The sequence below is a fragment of the Ciona intestinalis genome, chromosome 5, assembly GCF_000224145.3.
Source record: "Ciona intestinalis chromosome 5, KH, whole genome shotgun sequence".
In the NCBI taxonomy this organism is placed as follows: domain Eukaryota; kingdom Metazoa; phylum Chordata; class Ascidiacea; order Phlebobranchia; family Cionidae; genus Ciona; species Ciona intestinalis.
In genome coordinates, this window is record NC_020170.2 from 2,523,242 (window position 1) to 2,538,182 (window position 14,941).

Below are 14,941 nucleotides of genomic sequence, written 5' to 3' on the forward strand. Positions count from 1 at the left end.
TCTGATCGTGTTCTCTGCCTCCTCCGCAACAACACCGTTTCATCTCTCTCCGCAAATCTTGATATCAACTTACGCTCAAATGTGTCTGGCGTCGGGTTCATTTTCACAGATGATGCGAGATCGGTAACACTAACAGAACTGGAAGGTGGTGAGTACCTTTTATTTTTCCTAGCGCGCTTCTGCATACCTCTTGCTAAGTACAAGTCAGAAATTGCCTGGAAAATCGATGCAATACCAAATACAGCATATTGCGATTTCCGAAAAAAAGGAAAAAAGCGCAATACTAAACCACTACTAAAAATAAACTTTTTACATATAAAAATCTTACACGAACCTCAATTTCTGCCATCGCTGCCCGATCTCTCGCTGCGGAAAGTCTTGAACCGGATCGAACGTTGCTGGATTTTTGTCTGTTGGCGTATATTTCAATCATCACGTGGTCTCGAACCGCTTGGTTTCGGTCATGCCAAATTTCGTCAGCTTTTGTGTAAACAGAAAAATCTGATTTTATTGATAAAACATGCTTGTTTAATGGGACTTTTTAATAAAGTATAAGTTTATTCACTTTACTCGGCGAAACATTTTTAGAGCTAATATACATGCGATGTTTTCATGTTTATACTTAGTACACGAAACCACAGGAATACGTACATTGTACATAAACATATGCATGTATAATCATAATGATCTAACCTTTCCTTGTGTGATCTTGTTCAATGGCTTTTAGTTTCTTTTGATGTTCCCCTTTCCGAAGAACTGCGTTTCTTTGCAGTGCATATTTCACATGCCGTGACAGCGGTTCAGATTCTTCTATTATTTCAGCCATTTCTTACTTAACTTATACAACAAAACTGCATTGAGCCATACGCGAACTAATGAAAATTTAATGTTAGAATTCGCAGTCTGTTTTCAACCTTTCGCCTTGCTTATACCAGGTATCTGCTGACAACATCACACGGCCCTGTTTAGCTGAATAATCGTCTCACTCGCCCCTGTATACCATTGTTGCGTGTTATCGTTATACTTGCTATCTTGACGAAAGGCTTTATATTTTGTTGTTTTTGTAGAGGACAATGAGTCGGTCCAGCTATTATATACAGCGATAAACATCATGACGCGAAATACAAGGTCGTCGAAGCTTTTGTTATATACACGCAAGCCGCTCTTTATAATGCGTTTTACGACTGTTATTTACGAGCTTACTTATTAAGTTCAACGCGTTCATCTGCACGTTCCTAAAACTGCTGCCCACAGAAAAAATATTCCATTTCTTTTAAACCCTCAACGAAAAATTTTTAAATCCTCAACGAAAAAAGTATATAAACAACTTCTTTCTTATAGACGAGACGTCAACACCTTGTAGCCGACAATGAATCGTTTCACTATAAAAACTCGCTCGTTTTCGGCAGTTGACTTTAACTGTGTGCTTTCCAATATAGGCGTGCCATGCACAAATGGTTGCGGCGTATTTTCCAGCGTCGTTCCGCGGATCTTTGTTTAACTTACAAGTGTAAATAACTCTTGTGTGCGAAGTGTAAAAGCATCGTAAACGACATGGTTACTCTCTCGTTTTCTAACCCCGACACATTAGCAAATATCAAAGCGATATTTAATTACTATCCAAGATTTCCAGGTACAATGCTATAAGTGATTTCAAAACCAAGTCAGAACTTGTACGAAGCGGCGTGTATATATAACAACCGCTTGTCTGTTTGCGGCTGCAGTCTGCAGAACTGTGTATGCGCTGCGATGTGGGTTTGTTCTATTTTTAGCACCAATCCTATACATCAAAGTTCTTTTTTGTGTCCAACTTGTAACGAACTCCAGTTTCGAATTGTTTTGTATTAAAACCACGCAGAATAACATGCTTTGTTGAACTGTTTTATTAGAGCTTTTAAACAGCGGTTACGAATCTTGCCTCCTAATAATTTTCTCGAATTCTCTAAATTACATGTATGTTGTCCTTGCGTGCGATGTCACCTGACATTCAGTGATGGGTTCCAGAGTTCGTATCTTGTCGTCCCCTGTGTTGCTATGGTGCCCGCACTCGTGGCCGCAGCCGAGCAGCCGAGGCGCCAAGTAGCAGCAACAAGTCGTGCTTGCCCCTGTTTAACAACGAGTGAAAAATGATTAAGAAATCACCATAAGTGGCACCCGAAATTGAACGCTAATGATCAAGGGTAAAGTAAGCCAGCGTTGCTCAGTTATTTTGCTTTGTTTAAATCTTACCTGAACCACTGCGACTAGCAGCGTACGCCGCGGCTACTGTTGATAAAATCGAATCTCGTCGTTTTTCTGCTTCTTTCCTTTCACTGCCAAATGGAAACAAAATGTCAACCCGCCCAGATATGTATTGAAACGTTCATGATTGTTTTATACGGGTTACTTAAAATGAGGTAAAATGGGACACGCTTTCATTTTCTTTTTTTGTCTCATTTGGTAGTATAACCGTAACCCGCCGACACAAAGAGCGTTGGTAATTGTTTAAAATACAATCAAGGAATATGGGATGCCTACAGTACCCCACCATATGTATTAAAACGCTAATGTTTGCTACCAAAGTGGGTTTTAATTTAACTTCCATATAGACCTACCTTCTCGATACAGTTGCACCTATCCACAATAGCCCGGCAGCTGCATAAGCAAACGCAGTTGCTCCCCAACCCACAAATATACCGTCTGAAAGTTCGGAAGCTTTACCTTCATCCCATACTGAATACATTACTTCCAGACCATACCAGGTGCTTGATATTAATACGAAGGTACCTGATATAACATGAATGAATTGAAACTGTTTTATCATCGCGTGGCAGGGCAATAAAATTCGATATAACAAGGGTGTTTTGTTTCATACGCCTCCTGTCGGCTTAATTTGAGCAAATTTACTCAGTAGACAAGCAGTTATTACGAGTTGCCACGTATGTAACTGCGTGGGTAACATTTTTTGCAGTTTATGGCTGACAATTTGGTTTGCGCAAAAAAACTTAACCGCAAGTGCTCCATGTCCCACACAACCATAATAATAGCAATGCGTCGAGCCTCTATTCCGAAAACTCTGGACCATATAGGCGTGTGCGCTGAACAAAAATTGTCACGACTTGTCTATAACTTGCTATGTCCCACGAAATCAGTGCAAAAAATACGCCAGATTAACACACCTGCTACTATCCATACAACAGCCGCACGTCGAGTTAACTTTTCTTTTGTCCGTGGTAAAAGACGAAAAAGCAGGATGCATCGCATTCCCATAACGTTAAGAATCAAAGCAAACCCACTTAGTAGACAAGCAGTTATCATGAGACCTCTGCATACTGTCCGCTGCGCTGAAATAAGTAACTAAAACATTGAACTATAATATATATAATATAGTAGGGTGGGGGGAGATGGGACATCTTTAGAACATAACATCCAATTATCCTTATCGTGTTTTTAAACAATTATCAACGGTTTATGGGAGTCGTGAAGATGTAGTTTTATAATTCTTTGAATGTTCTTTGTTTACTACCAAATGCGACGAGAAAATAGAACGAAAATGTGTCCCATCTTTCCCCACCCTACTATTCTATATTGTACTGTGGGGTAAGACGGGAACCATTAGGTATATATAACACATAACATATGAGATTTCCTAACCATGTTTTTAATAGTTAAACAACGTTATTTAAAGTCGAGTAGATAGGATTTTATAAATATTCTTAAAAGTTTATCGCAAGTGTTATTTACCTCCATGCGAGCCGAGAAGGGAACCGGAAAGCCATTTTCCACACAAACCGGTAGAGCTGCAAAATTTCCAAAGACCATAACAATTCTCGTATGGCGAGATCTACCAATCATGTATTTGAAAATATTTTTGAATACAAAACTAGTTAACATAAAAAGGAAAATAAAGTAGCCTATTAGCGGCAAAACAGAAGCGTCGTTTGTAGCCAATATATAAAACAAATGAAACTTTATCCTAGCGTAACCGGAAAACGACAGTCGTTATAACATTGGTGTTCAAACACCTAGTGCCAGCTTACGAGCTACCATTTCTGTTACTTTAGTGGTTGATTATTTTTGGGGAATTTTATTTTTTTTAAGTATGGCTGACAATTTAGACAACCTGATAGTGATCATTGGGTTGCAGCAATTGCCGTTAAGTGACTTGCCTAAGAACACATTCGCTCACAATGATAGCAGCGAGAAGCCTTTACAGGCAGGTGCGCTAATCACTTTGCCACGGCGCCGGAAATCGTTAAGAAACTACTGAAATTTTAGTTTAAACTGACTTACCGATGCTTCGGCATAGATGACGTACCAACAAGGAGTTACGGTCACGAAAACTACACAACTAGCGGCTGTCAGTCCAAAAATAAAACCAGCAAACTTGCATAACGGCGCTATTACAGACGAAGCGCTGTCTGTAGCGTAATCTGCCATTTAAGCTAACAGCTCAAGTATTCTGCTCACATCCGCTGTACTGAAGTTATAACTTGCCGAGTCTAAAAGCCGACTGTCCACTTACATTCATCAAACAACAATGGGCAATAGCAAAATTGTCACACATATATGCTAATTAGTTTGGTTGGTGCTAAACGGCTTTCAATAAATAAAGAGCTTTATTGGAGAAATGACCAGGGTCACTTAACCACAGTAATAAAAAAAGAAAAGAAATTTATAAAAGAATGATAACAAATCAATTTATAAAGACACTTTTGCCAACACCATTCACATCACTTGTCTTCCAGCTTACAGCGCAGCTGTCACCTTTTTTTCCAAGTGTTCTGCTCTTCCATAACTTGGTCACGCCATATATGTATAGTAGTAAATTGGCATTTAAAGTACAATAATCCAGTAAAACTAGATCGTTTTGCGTTGTTCCTCCAAAGCATCCTGGTACTGTGATTTCCACACCATTACACTGGACTTATCATAAAGCTGTAAACAAGTGTGAGAGTTGTAAGAACTTGTCAACAACACATGGTTAAAATATCAAATTAAAACAAACAAAAACAATTTTGACCAAGTAATTTAAAAGAGTGACGTAAAAAAACGTAGTAATGGTAAAGTGTAAATTAAATTTAGGCAAACTTACTGAAGTCACAAACTCAAGGATTTTCATCTTGCTTGTTTCATGATACGCTCGTAATCCCCACTTGTATTCATACTGTGGTGGGTCACAGTTGGGTAGTTTAACAATTTCAAGGTACCTGACAATATAACATTTAACTTAAAAAAATGACCACAAAAAAAACACTTAACAATAATTTCCTCAACTGGGTCCTAACTAAAATGTTACTTTGTATGATAATTCACATCTTTTCAGATGTTTAAATCATATAAATATGCTTGTTTTAACATTTCAGTTGCCCTTTTTAAAAGCACTACATCCATAGGCACCAAACCTGGGGTGGCAGGTCTACCCAGAGATTTTCTGCACTGTATTAACTATTAGACCTTAGGAACCAATAAGTTATATTAGTTGCTCAAAACTAAGGGTCTAAATGTCCTTGCCTGGTTGCCTCACCTGCATTTAAAAAGGTTTGGCCCCTATGACAACATATATAAACAAAGCAGTCTTTAAACTAGCAGCACATTTAAGTATCATTTATTATACATACCATTGCCTGACAAACTCCTGGGTTATCAGTTTTTTTACATCACCAAATTCTGGATGAGGTTTATCTTTTTCAATGCCTAGTCCCTTTAAAGCATTCCAGAAGGTGCCTACATGGAGAATCAGTTTAGTTTAAAGAGCTTTGAAATAAAGTAATTATTATTAAAACAAGTATAAAATAGAAATCATGCTTTTACCATCCGTCATAGAATTCCCACACATAAATATGAGAGACAACACAGTAAACAGCAATCCTCTTTTTGGGTTGTCATTCCTGAAGAAAAAAGATAACAGTATTTGTACGGCAGCTTTTTAACATAGACCAAAACTTTATTACTAAAAATTAAAAAAGTTTGATGCAGTGGTTTTCTATATATTATAGCAAAAGCTGGCTTTTAACAATGTCATGAATTGCATAGCATACAAATAGCCTAAACAGGTAATGGGCTAATTGCAAATAGCTACAAGTGATGATAGAAACTCCTAACCACCCTTGATATAACTGTTGAGGTGATTTGCGATACATACTTTGATTGATGAACAATAGTAGAAAAATACTTAATTTTATAATATATAGTACTGTGGGGTAAGATAATATTTGCTAATTAGGTTTTTAAGTAACAAAGCTTTTTAGTATTAGGAGGATACGGTTATATAATTCATTAAATATTCTTGGTTTATCACAAAATGGGACGCGAAAAAAAACAAAAACATTTACCATTATATCTTACTATATAAAATGTCTTACCAGTTCATCATTTGTTGGGTTTCTGAATGTTCAAGCATGTTGACTAGAATATAAGCACGTTTTCCACTTTCGCCTATTTCCAAAAGTTTTAATCCAAAGACTTTTTGCAGTTTCTTGTCGGTTATTTTCATAACCTCATTAAATGCATGACGGTATTCCTGGAAATAATTGGAAAAAATAAAATCTAGGTTGTTTTGATCTATTTTATGTGGGTGAGATCCTTTTAAGTACCAGGGATTTAGATAGGACTAAACTCAAACTGATACATTGCTACAGAATGTGTGAGCTTAGATTCTAAATTTCTAATATACAATGTTAAATGGACCTAATTCAACATAAGGAAACAGATAACATACTTTTAACACATGCTTGTTAATGTCTGCTCTTTTTATTGGGATTTTTCGTTGCTCCCATATAAGCATCAGGTGCACAACGTCATTTACCTAAAATGAAGTATGTTTATGATTTGAGTTAGTGTCTCCACTGATTTTTGTTTTAGTCGATATACAAAGCATTGGTGTATCATACAGTGAGTGAGACAGATACTAATTTTAAAACCGTTTTAAAAATTAAAATAAATAGTTTATAGTTACGTGTTTGGTCACTGTTTACCTTTCTGTCAAGCTCTGATTTGTCGATATTGCGTTGTGAAGAACTCATTCCTAACAAACGATAACGTTTTAGCTGGGCAATGTTATTTTGACAAATATACTTGATCGTCTTATTTACCAATATAACGTAGAATGGAGACCAAACTGTTATGGTTTTTAGATTTTAATGAAACGCGCGAAATAAATCCAATAGCTGCTAGATGGCGCTCTATTTTTTTTATTCCTTGTTGACTTCTTTCACTGTGTGCCATCAACGCTTATATATATACGTTTATATATACACTTATACGCTTATATATATACTTATGTATATATATAAGCGTTGGTGCCATCATAGTACACTAACAATTTGAACCGTGTGAAGACTTACACAATTCTTGTTAGTGTACTATGGTGCCATAAATCAAAGAGGTTAGGATCAGTATATGTTTCTCACTTAGGTAGAAAACCCACTACCATTGGCTTGGCGTAGCCTTGTACAACATGTACCAGAGTCCGTATATAACCAGCGTGTTATAAAGGAAGTAGCAGAGTATACTAAACTATTCTGTTTAGTATACTCTGGTAGTAGGGTGGCGGAAAAGGGGACAACTTTTCATTACTTTATATCATTTGGTAGTAAAAAATAACATTTAATATGTGTCATTGGGCAAGACACTTAACAGAAATACTGCTCCGGCCCATGGGTCTCTAATGGGTAAACGGGCAAATTATTATCCATACATGAAAAAAGCATAAGAACTATCACCCCGAAAGTAATATACTTGATACCTAGAAGCTGACACAAGGTGCATGAAACAGAACAGCCTTGTTATAACGTCGTTTTCAGGCCACCCGAGGATAAAGCGAGTTACATTTATTCAACACAGGATAATTTAGCAGCACCTACCGGTGTAAATATCCGATATAATGTCTCAATGGTGGCGCTAGCCAACCATGTTTGAAAGACCAGCCAAATTAAATTAAATACGTTGACAGTTCACAGTTGTGAGAGCGAGAGGACTAAACCAGCGATGGAATAAGTGGTAGATTGATTTTAACCCTTCTCTTTTGTAGTGTTAGATACGTAAAGAACTAAAATTAAAATAAAGCAACTCATTTTATATTATAGCGTCATCTAGAATGAATGATTCTGGAAACTCTGGTAGTCAGCCGTACTTTATAAACCGTGCATCAGCAGCTGGTAAGAAAAAACGATTTCGTGATCATGAAGGTCGAAGCATGGAATACCAACATGATAGCCCCACTAATTCTTATGGAGCCAATCGACCTGACACTCTACGTACTTCTAAAGACAGTGGAGACGATCAAGATAAAAGTAATTTCCCCCTTTCTCAACCAAATACAAAACCAGTAATCCTGGCAAAGCCTGCTGGTAAGTCTTCACAAGGTTCAAATTTAACTCCAGATGGAGAAAAGACTTCTCCATGGCAGGAAGTATCTGCTAGCCCATCTGGACCCATTGCCCCAAAATTGTCAATGTCATTCACTAAATCGCCTTCAGTAGGTGATAAAAAGAATCTTTTTCGAACCTCCTCTGATTCAAAGTTTAGGAACTCAGCGTCTTCTTATCTTGTTAGGCAGGGCTTGGCACAGGCAGCTGCATCTTCAAGTAATGTACAAAACTTAAACGAAAACTCTGCTGCTAAGTCAAAAGATCCAGGGTTTTGGAAGAGATCAGTAAAACTGCTGGATTCGTCCCTACACTGGCTTGATGGTGGTATTGAACTTTTACAGGACCAGCCCGATTTTTTAGTTGTTGGAGTCATTGGCATGCAAGGTGTAGGAAAATCCACGGTAATGTCCTTAATTGGAGGAAACAAACTAAGTGACTTAGAAAAATATTATCTGTTTAAGCAGCAGACTTCTGATATAAAGGAAAGAGCAGAGCATATGACTACTGGAATTGATGTAGCTGTCACTGCAGAACGACTAATATTACTCGACACGCAGCCAATTCTAAGCCCATCGTTAATTGAACAATCTGTCCCATTCGACAGGAAGAGCCCAACAGATTACAATGGTTCTGTAAACATTGAAGTCCAATCTTTACAAGTGACTGCATTTTTACTCACTGTTTGTCATGTTGTAATCGTTGTACAAGATTGGTTCACAGACAGTAATGTATACAGATTCCTACAGACTGCCGAGATGCTTAAACCGGTGACTCCACCCCCAACGCATGACAGTGGTGGAGGGTCTGACTGTGACCCTTCAGAGCTCCAGCCTGTTGTTCTTTTTGTTCACAACAAACTCGAAAATCATTTGTTCTCAATCCGAAGTATAGCTGCCATGAATGAAGTGATGTATAATTTGACCAAGTTCTCAAGCCTACACTGCCGTGGGACATTGTCTCTCATTGAAACAAACCTATATGCTGGTTTAGCTTCACTTGTACATGGAGAATCTGAGGTTAATTCATTCTTGCTTCCAGATGTAAATTATACAGACGAAGAAGAGGAAAAGTATGATGTAACTAAACTATCTCATGACCCGTCAGACCGGCAGTTTCTATCTCTCCCTAACTATGTAGGTCGTCCAAACACGGTCATGCTCACAGAAACCTTGCGTAAAATGATATTAACAATGCCGAGGCACCAACTTACACACCATTCATTAACTGAAAAGCAGTGGTTTCACTATGCTGCAAGAACATGGGAGGCTATTCGTAAATCTCAGTTGGTTTCGGAATATAATCGACTTCTGTGTGGTTGAAATATTGTAAATACTCTTGTGTTCTATTTCTTTGTTTCTTTTTGTCAAGTAGTAATTGTTAGTATTTGTTACATCAATTACCACATATTACAGAGTCAAGCTTTGGCGTATACATAGTTGATAGTTAAGTTTTAAATATATTCAACATTTTTGGTCTTGGAATGTCAAAGATTTTAAAATGAAAATATGACCAATGGTAAGCAATAAGCACCCTACAATGTGTGAGGAATATCTTTATTTGCATGGTGCGTCTGTATTGTTTTTATTTGATTGGATTGTTGTGGTATGAATGGCCTGTCAAACTGTGTCAGTTAGCATTTATACCACCTGTTTAAATGTCACAGATTATTCTATCATTAGATTAAAGCCTAGGTATGCACTATACAGAAAATACTGTAGTGTGTACTGGTGCATATAATAGTAACTTTTATAACGATGTATTAAGAAATGTTTCAAAATTAACTTTTTTGTTCCAGTATATTCATTTGATGGTTTATTGGTCTTCAGTCTTCTGATTGTGTGTACGTGTGCTTACTTACGAAGAATACCCAGACTTAAGCAGTGGATGTTTTCAGAGAAAAAAGGATTTTTAGGAATATTTTACAAAGGTATTGTGTTGTGTATGTTAATAATTTTGAGTTTTAGGAGGAAAAATATTAAAATAGCTACGACCCGTGGGTGTTATCATTAAAGTAAATCATAAATTATACAAACGGTAGCCTAATCAATTTTTATTGAATTATGTACTGTTGCTGTATTTGTATATGTTTGTACAAAGTATTTCTTATGTATTAATAAAATAAAAATGTTCTGTGATCAATGTATGTCTAAATTTTTTATTCCTAACATTTTAATATTTTGAATTTTATAGCTGCTGTTATTGGTACAAGACTTCATCTTCCAGTGGCACTGACTTGTGTAGTGACGGCTTTATATTTAATTCTACTCAAATAGAACAATGAGACTGCGTTTCTATATCCTGACATTTGTTTTACATATTCTGACTTTTTCTGGAGCAGCAGAGATTGATGAAAATGGTTATATTGCATATTGTCCTTGCATGGGACGCTTTGGAAACCAGGCCGATCATTTTCTTGGCTCTCTTAGTTTCGCTAAAAAGTTAAACAGGACATTGATCATACCCCCATGGATAGTTCATGGATATAGAGGATATGGCGATGACAGTTTTATTCCATACAGTAGGTGGTTTCAAGTAAATGCACTGAAACCGTACCATCGCGTTATTGAAATGAAGGAATTTATGCTGGAAATTGCTCCTTCAATCTGGCTTCCAGAGAAAAGGTATATTTATTGTCATGAATCCACCTTTAAGCGCAGCGAGGATAAAAAGTCTTGCCCAGCAAAATCTGGAAATCCTTTTGGGCCATTTTGGGATAATTTTAAAATCGATTTTCCTGCATCTGAAGGTTTTCCAACCCATTTGCATTTTCATTCATCAAAAAAAGAATGGGATAGTGTGTATCCTGCCACTAGTCATCCTGTACTTGCTTTTATGGGTGCTCCTGCTTCCTACCCAGTAAATGAAAAGGATAAACAACTGCAAAGGTATGTCCAGTGGACAAAAGACTTGGAAAATTCTGCAGGTAAACTGATTGATTTAAAGCTGAAAAAGCCATATGTGGGAATCCATTTTCGGAATGGTATGGACTGGAAAAAAGCATGTGATCATGTAAAAAATGGCTTGGATTACCCATTCATGTCCTCACCACAATGTACAGGTTACCAGAGGTCCACAAGTAAAAGGTTTACCTATGAAATGTGTTACCCCAGTTTGAACACTGTAAAATCTCATGTTTTAAGTTTGGTCAAAGAATCGAACTCGAATTCTTTATTCATTGCAACCGATGCTAGTTCATATGAAAACGAGTTCAATAACATGTTTAAGGAAGCTGGTTTGGATGTTAGCATTGTAAAACTGGAAAATGATGAACTTATGATGGATCTGGCTTTATTAATTGAATCAGATCGATTTATTGGAAGTTGTGGTTCCTCAGTTACTGCATTTGTTTCAAGAAAAAGAGAAGTTTTGGGGCGACCAAATGAATATTTTGGCGCTTCAGACAAACACAATGAAGCAGATCGATCAGAATTGTAGTTTACTATTATAGCAACAAATATATTTATGTTGATGTATTCCGTTATTTAGAAAATTCTTTTGGTGCACTGTCTGGTATGCTTTGAAGCAATTTTGCGTTATGATGCGAAAGTATAGATTAAGTTATTATGTAAATGTGCTAATCTGTTTTCTAGTTTTAGCAATCAATTCACACCTTAACATGCACATGTTGTGGCTTAAGCAATCCTGTACTTGGTTCTGTAAAAATACTTTATTTCAATTGCAATTGGTGATATCACATTCATGGAAAGTTTAAAATCCCTATTATTTCATTGTTGCTTAGTTGACCTATAGCTTGAAATATATTACAACCTCGTGCAGATGGAATGTCTTTGGTTACAAAATCATTTTTCGAAAACTTAATGGCATTTGTTGGTGTGCAAGTCAGGCCTAAAGACATACAAAGTTCAGTTACATCAGATGTTGAATTAAGAAATAACCAATGTGGTAGCTCTTCTGCAGGAAAACTGCTCACTTTTGAACTGTGTGAATGACACAGCATTTTTACACAGTCCAATCTTAAAGCATCCACAGATAAAGAGAATGCAATTAAAACAATATTTCTCTTTTCTGATATCAGCTTTTGACTTAGTTTTACTGCTCGTACATAGTTTTTGTGGAATACTGCAAATATCACGCCCACAACCGTTTGCAATGGTTCTTGTTTCCACCAATGCGATGGAACGTTGATAAGAAGACCACACAGTGTGTCATGACATTGCATATGAAGTAACATGTGAACAGCTACTAGGGACAGCCGGTGATGTAGCTTTACCCTTTCTCGGAATTTAAATCCGACCCCTTTGTACATTAGAAGCAAAGTTTTTAAGCAGTCATTTGTGTGCTGCGTGTTAATGTGGAGCTCAATGTTCAATCCTGGCTGTAGTTTTGCCCTGTAGGCAGCATAGACATAGAATCGTACACAGCGCTCAAGAATACCAATACATAGCATTGGTTGGACAATTTGTAGCTGCTGGATAACAGCATCTTGTCTAACACTTCGTAATCTGTTGAAATGTTTTAGTTTAGCTAGGAAGTTAAAATTATTGACATAGTTGTACATTGATACAAATACAGTATTTAGATAATCAAATAGGAATACAAATAGACATGCGCAACATACCGGTCAAAGATAAAGTCATAAATGAAATTGAACTGTGCCCCCTCCTTAAATAAAATGGTGGTAAAGAGATAATTAACCGTCTGTAGCAGAGTTTCAGGAGTCCGCAGATTTCTTGGGTCACTCACATTTTCTCCTGCTGCCGACCGCCGAAATTCCTTTACGCAGAGATCACTGGTTTCCTAAAAAGTTTGATATATAAAAGGAGAGAAAGTGTATTAGTATATTTAGTTACGTTTTTGGCGGTTTGTTGGTGTGTGGGACGGGCTCTTTCAAACGAGTGTAGTAAATTGTGTTTGCTTCGAAATCGAAACTCTGTTACAGGACACATTGTACGACAAGTTCCAACGATTGGATTTTGCTCCGCCATGGCAAATCTTCCCTTTAAAATACAAATACACGTGGATAAAAATACAAAACAAATTTGGTTTCGCTTGAATGGTTTCTAAAGTGACGTAATGTACTTTATTTTGTTTGCTGCTGAAAGTTGCAATTAACGCAATTGCATACGCCAAAAAATGTCCAACATACTTTGTACATAATAACTTAATTTTTACTAAGTCATGAAGTCCCATGAGCTACACTTACAAAATTTATTGCCCGATCCACGTTGTTGCGCGCCTATGGCGTAATCGCAACATAGAAATCCGATAACCCGCCGGGCTGTTGTTTTTGTTTCAAAGCGTAAGCTGTTTGTATTTGTTTGTGGACGGTGTGTGTAGTTCAGAAACACCGAAATCGGCCAATCGGGCTCTTGTAAAAAACAACAACAAGCTGTATAATAACATGGCGTCAGCCGGCACAGCTGTAGTCGAAACTCCGCTGCAAGAAAATGTTCAAAATGGTTATACGTCGAACGCTGCATGGAAAGTTAAGTCCTGGGGTTCCAACAACAATTCTGTAAAATGTGAAAGTACTTCCTTTGCTGATGTGATGAGCGAACAATTGGCGAATGAATTACAATTGGATGAAAATTACGAGTTGGAAAATCCACTACAAGAAACTGTATTTTTAAATGGTATGTAAGTCCCAGTCTGTTTTATGTCATTTTTAATAGATTTATTTACAGTCACATATAATAACATGTGTAATAACAAGTTAGCAGTTCCACCTTTAAAAGGTTATACTTTCATACAGTCACCAATCACCATAGATCCTAATTCTAAATTTTGTATTACATTTTATAGCCTGCGATGTACAATGTTTACTATAAAACTTGCTTCAAATTTTTTTTGATTAACTATGGTATTCTTGTATATTAGATTCCACTTTGAATGAACCAGTTGAGTGGAGCAAAAGTAACGATACATCCAATGATGAAGTGTTGGCGCAAATCTTGCAAGCTCAATTGGATCAAGAATTCAATGAAAGTGTAACTCGACAAGAAAATCAAGTTAATAAAAACTCAAAGGTATTCATAGGACTGCACACCATATCGGAAATTTGCTTTTTGCATCCAGAACAATTTAAAACGACAGTTTTATGTGGGCCCTTGGGGTTATTTTTGTGCTAATTGTTTAAGGTTTAATAGGGCAGTATTCAGTACAAATGATCTGTGCAGGAATGTACTGTAAATTGGCAAAATTGGACAGATTTGTAGTAAGATTTAATATGCTGCATTTTTTCATTCAGGGCTGTACATAACATACATAAAAATATAACTACTACTTTATTTATGTAATAAGGTTAGGTCATATGTAATTTATATTTATTTAAACAAGGTGCGGCTGTCATTTAATAATTATCGGACGGACTCCTTGTTTACATCCGATGATAACTATGATGATGATGATGAAGAAGATGAGGTTGATGGCACTGGAAGAGAGGGATGTTCGGAGGCGGATCAAAGTTCAAATATGCTCGAGTTTCCTTCGGATAAAGGTTTGCAGAAATACATGAATATTGTAAAAGTGTACATATATATATGCATATTAAAAAAGTTGAAATGATGTATTCTATATCTAACCTTTAGTGAACTCATTTGGGTGTTAGAGTTTAAACAATAAATTATACT

General features: G+C 36.7%; 7 protein-coding genes across 15 annotated transcripts in view; 3 read left to right on the forward strand and 4 right to left on the reverse strand.

The window, feature by feature from the left end:
• The window catches only part of LOC108949505, a 3,563-nt gene extending 1,806 nt beyond the window's left edge, over positions 1 to 1,757 (reverse strand). For 2 of the 4 annotated variants that reach the window (XM_018811926.2, XM_018811927.2), the window contains exons 1-3: positions 694 to 1,757; positions 335 to 480; positions 1 to 215 (exon numbers count right to left, since the gene is read on the reverse strand). In XM_018811926.2, the coding sequence (XP_018667471.1) occupies positions 1 to 215; positions 335 to 480; positions 694 to 826 (494 nt within the window). In that variant the 5' untranslated portion in view covers positions 827 to 1,757. Of the gene's footprint in view, positions 216 to 334; positions 502 to 693 lie in introns of all 4 variants that reach the window. The other 2 variants (XM_026834698.1, XM_026834699.1) reach the window with 1 other exon arrangement.
• Positions 1,758 to 1,865: 108 nt separating this feature from the next.
• On the reverse strand, positions 1,866 to 4,500 carry LOC100186332 (claudin-16-like). 2 transcript variants are annotated; one of them, XM_002119316.3, is made up of 6 exons: positions 4,273 to 4,500; positions 3,724 to 3,823; positions 3,159 to 3,323; positions 2,595 to 2,766; positions 2,230 to 2,312; positions 1,866 to 2,105 (listed from the first exon to the last, which is right to left on the reverse strand). In XM_002119316.3, the coding sequence occupies exons 1-6, from the start codon at positions 4,417 to 4,419 to the stop codon at positions 1,948 to 1,950; spliced, it is 825 nt and encodes a 274-aa protein (XP_002119352.1). In that variant the 5' UTR covers positions 4,420 to 4,500; the 3' UTR covers positions 1,866 to 1,947. The 2 variants fall into 2 exon arrangements, with proteins under 2 accessions (XP_002119352.1, XP_026690495.1); XM_026834694.1 differs by having other exon boundaries at positions 3,159 to 3,336; positions 4,273 to 4,403.
• Positions 4,501 to 4,527: 27 nt separating this feature from the next.
• On the reverse strand, positions 4,528 to 7,119 carry LOC100181542 (non-structural maintenance of chromosomes element 3 homolog). Of its 2 annotated transcripts, XM_026834700.1 has the most exons (7): positions 6,957 to 7,118; positions 6,701 to 6,787; positions 6,345 to 6,502; positions 5,794 to 5,870; positions 5,601 to 5,706; positions 5,075 to 5,189; positions 4,528 to 4,917 (listed from the first exon to the last, which is right to left on the reverse strand). In XM_026834700.1, the coding sequence occupies exons 1-7, from the start codon at positions 7,002 to 7,004 to the stop codon at positions 4,840 to 4,842; spliced, it is 669 nt and encodes a 222-aa protein (XP_026690501.1). In that variant the 5' UTR covers positions 7,005 to 7,118; the 3' UTR covers positions 4,528 to 4,839. The 2 variants fall into 2 exon arrangements, with proteins under 2 accessions (XP_026690501.1, XP_026690502.1); XM_026834701.1 differs by lacking the exon at positions 6,701 to 6,787 and having other exon boundaries at positions 6,957 to 7,119.
• Positions 7,120 to 7,902: 783 nt separating this feature from the next.
• LOC108949276 (protein SMG9-like) lies at positions 7,903 to 9,762 on the forward strand. Its single transcript, XM_018811912.2, has one exon. The coding sequence runs from the start codon at positions 8,078 to 8,080 to the stop codon at positions 9,668 to 9,670; it is 1,593 nt and encodes a 530-aa protein (XP_018667457.1). The 5' UTR covers positions 7,903 to 8,077; the 3' UTR covers positions 9,671 to 9,762.
• Positions 9,753 to 12,134, forward strand: LOC100181584 (GDP-fucose protein O-fucosyltransferase 1). Its single transcript, XM_018811920.2, has 3 exons — positions 9,753 to 9,866; positions 10,147 to 10,278; positions 10,542 to 12,134. Exon 3 carries the CDS (start codon positions 10,629 to 10,631, stop codon positions 11,784 to 11,786), a length of 1,158 nt encoding a protein of 385 aa, XP_018667465.1. The 5' UTR covers positions 9,753 to 9,866; positions 10,147 to 10,278; positions 10,542 to 10,628; the 3' UTR covers positions 11,787 to 12,134.
• LOC100179210 (germinal-center associated nuclear protein) lies at positions 11,856 to 13,598 on the reverse strand. 4 transcript variants are annotated; one of them, XM_002120069.4, is made up of 4 exons: positions 13,392 to 13,598; positions 13,163 to 13,309; positions 12,931 to 13,109; positions 11,856 to 12,814 (listed from the first exon to the last, which is right to left on the reverse strand). In XM_002120069.4, exons 1-4 carry the CDS (start codon positions 13,500 to 13,502, stop codon positions 12,049 to 12,051), a joined length of 1,203 nt encoding a protein of 400 aa, XP_002120105.2. In that variant the 5' UTR covers positions 13,503 to 13,598; the 3' UTR covers positions 11,856 to 12,048. The 4 variants fall into 4 exon arrangements, with proteins under 4 accessions (XP_002120105.2, XP_009858640.1, XP_018667462.1 ...); XM_009860338.3 differs by having other exon boundaries at positions 11,952 to 12,814; positions 13,516 to 13,598; XM_018811917.2 differs by having other exon boundaries at positions 11,952 to 12,814; positions 13,485 to 13,598.
• Positions 13,597 to 14,876, forward strand: LOC108949496 (serine/threonine-protein kinase RIO3-like). The gene is made up of 3 exons (XM_018811861.2): positions 13,597 to 13,945; positions 14,190 to 14,338; positions 14,649 to 14,876. The coding sequence occupies exons 1-3, from the start codon at positions 13,714 to 13,716 to the stop codon at positions 14,874 to 14,876; spliced, it is 609 nt and encodes a 202-aa protein (XP_018667406.1). The 5' UTR covers positions 13,597 to 13,713.
• The last annotated feature ends 65 nt before the right edge of the window (positions 14,877 to 14,941 follow it).

Excerpts from the sequence above, each read along its gene's own strand:
- LOC100181542 (XM_026834700.1), bottom strand. The coding sequence starts at position 7,004 with ATGAGTTCTTCACAACGCAATATCGACAAATCAGAGCTTGACAGAAAG. Across the intron at positions 6,788-6,956 it reads AATCAGAGCTTGACAGAAAG|GTAAATGACGTTGTGCACCT; the intron begins GTAAACAGTGAC and ends ACTTCATTTTAG. Across the intron at positions 4,918-5,074 it reads TCCTTGAGTTTGTGACTTCA|CTTTATGATAAGTCCAGTGT; the intron begins GTAAGTTTGCCT and ends ACTTGTTTACAG.
- LOC108949276 (XM_018811912.2), top strand. The coding sequence starts at position 8,078 with ATGAATGATTCTGGAAACTCTGGTAGTCAGCCGTACTTTATAAACCGT.
- LOC100186332 (XM_002119316.3), bottom strand. The coding sequence starts at position 4,419 with ATGGCAGATTACGCTACAGACAGCGCTTCGTCTGTAATAGCGCCGTTA. Across the intron at positions 2,767-3,158 it reads TGTTGTATGGATAGTAGCAG|GTACCTTCGTATTAATATCA; the intron begins GTGTGTTAATCT and ends ATGTTATATCAG. Across the intron at positions 2,313-2,594 it reads GGTGCAACTGTATCGAGAAG|TGAAAGGAAAGAAGCAGAAA; the intron begins GTAGGTCTATAT and ends TCCATTTGGCAG.
- LOC108949496 (XM_018811861.2), top strand. The coding sequence starts at position 13,714 with ATGGCGTCAGCCGGCACAGCTGTAGTCGAAACTCCGCTGCAAGAAAAT. Across the intron at positions 13,946-14,189 it reads AGAAACTGTATTTTTAAATG|ATTCCACTTTGAATGAACCA; the intron begins GTATGTAAGTCC and ends CTTGTATATTAG. Across the intron at positions 14,339-14,648 it reads AAGTTAATAAAAACTCAAAG|GTGCGGCTGTCATTTAATAA; the intron begins GTATTCATAGGA and ends TATTTAAACAAG.
- LOC100179210 (XM_002120069.4), bottom strand. The coding sequence starts at position 13,502 with ATGGGACTTCATGACTTAGTAAAAATTAAGTTATTATGTACAAAGTAT. Across the intron at positions 13,310-13,391 it reads TCAGCAGCAAACAAAATAAA|GGAAGATTTGCCATGGCGGA; the intron begins GTACATTACGTC and ends TGTATTTTAAAG. Across the intron at positions 13,110-13,162 it reads ACCAACAAACCGCCAAAAAC|GAAACCAGTGATCTCTGCGT; the intron begins GTAACTAAATAT and ends CAAACTTTTTAG.
- LOC100181584 (XM_018811920.2), top strand. The coding sequence starts at position 10,629 with ATGAGACTGCGTTTCTATATCCTGACATTTGTTTTACATATTCTGACT.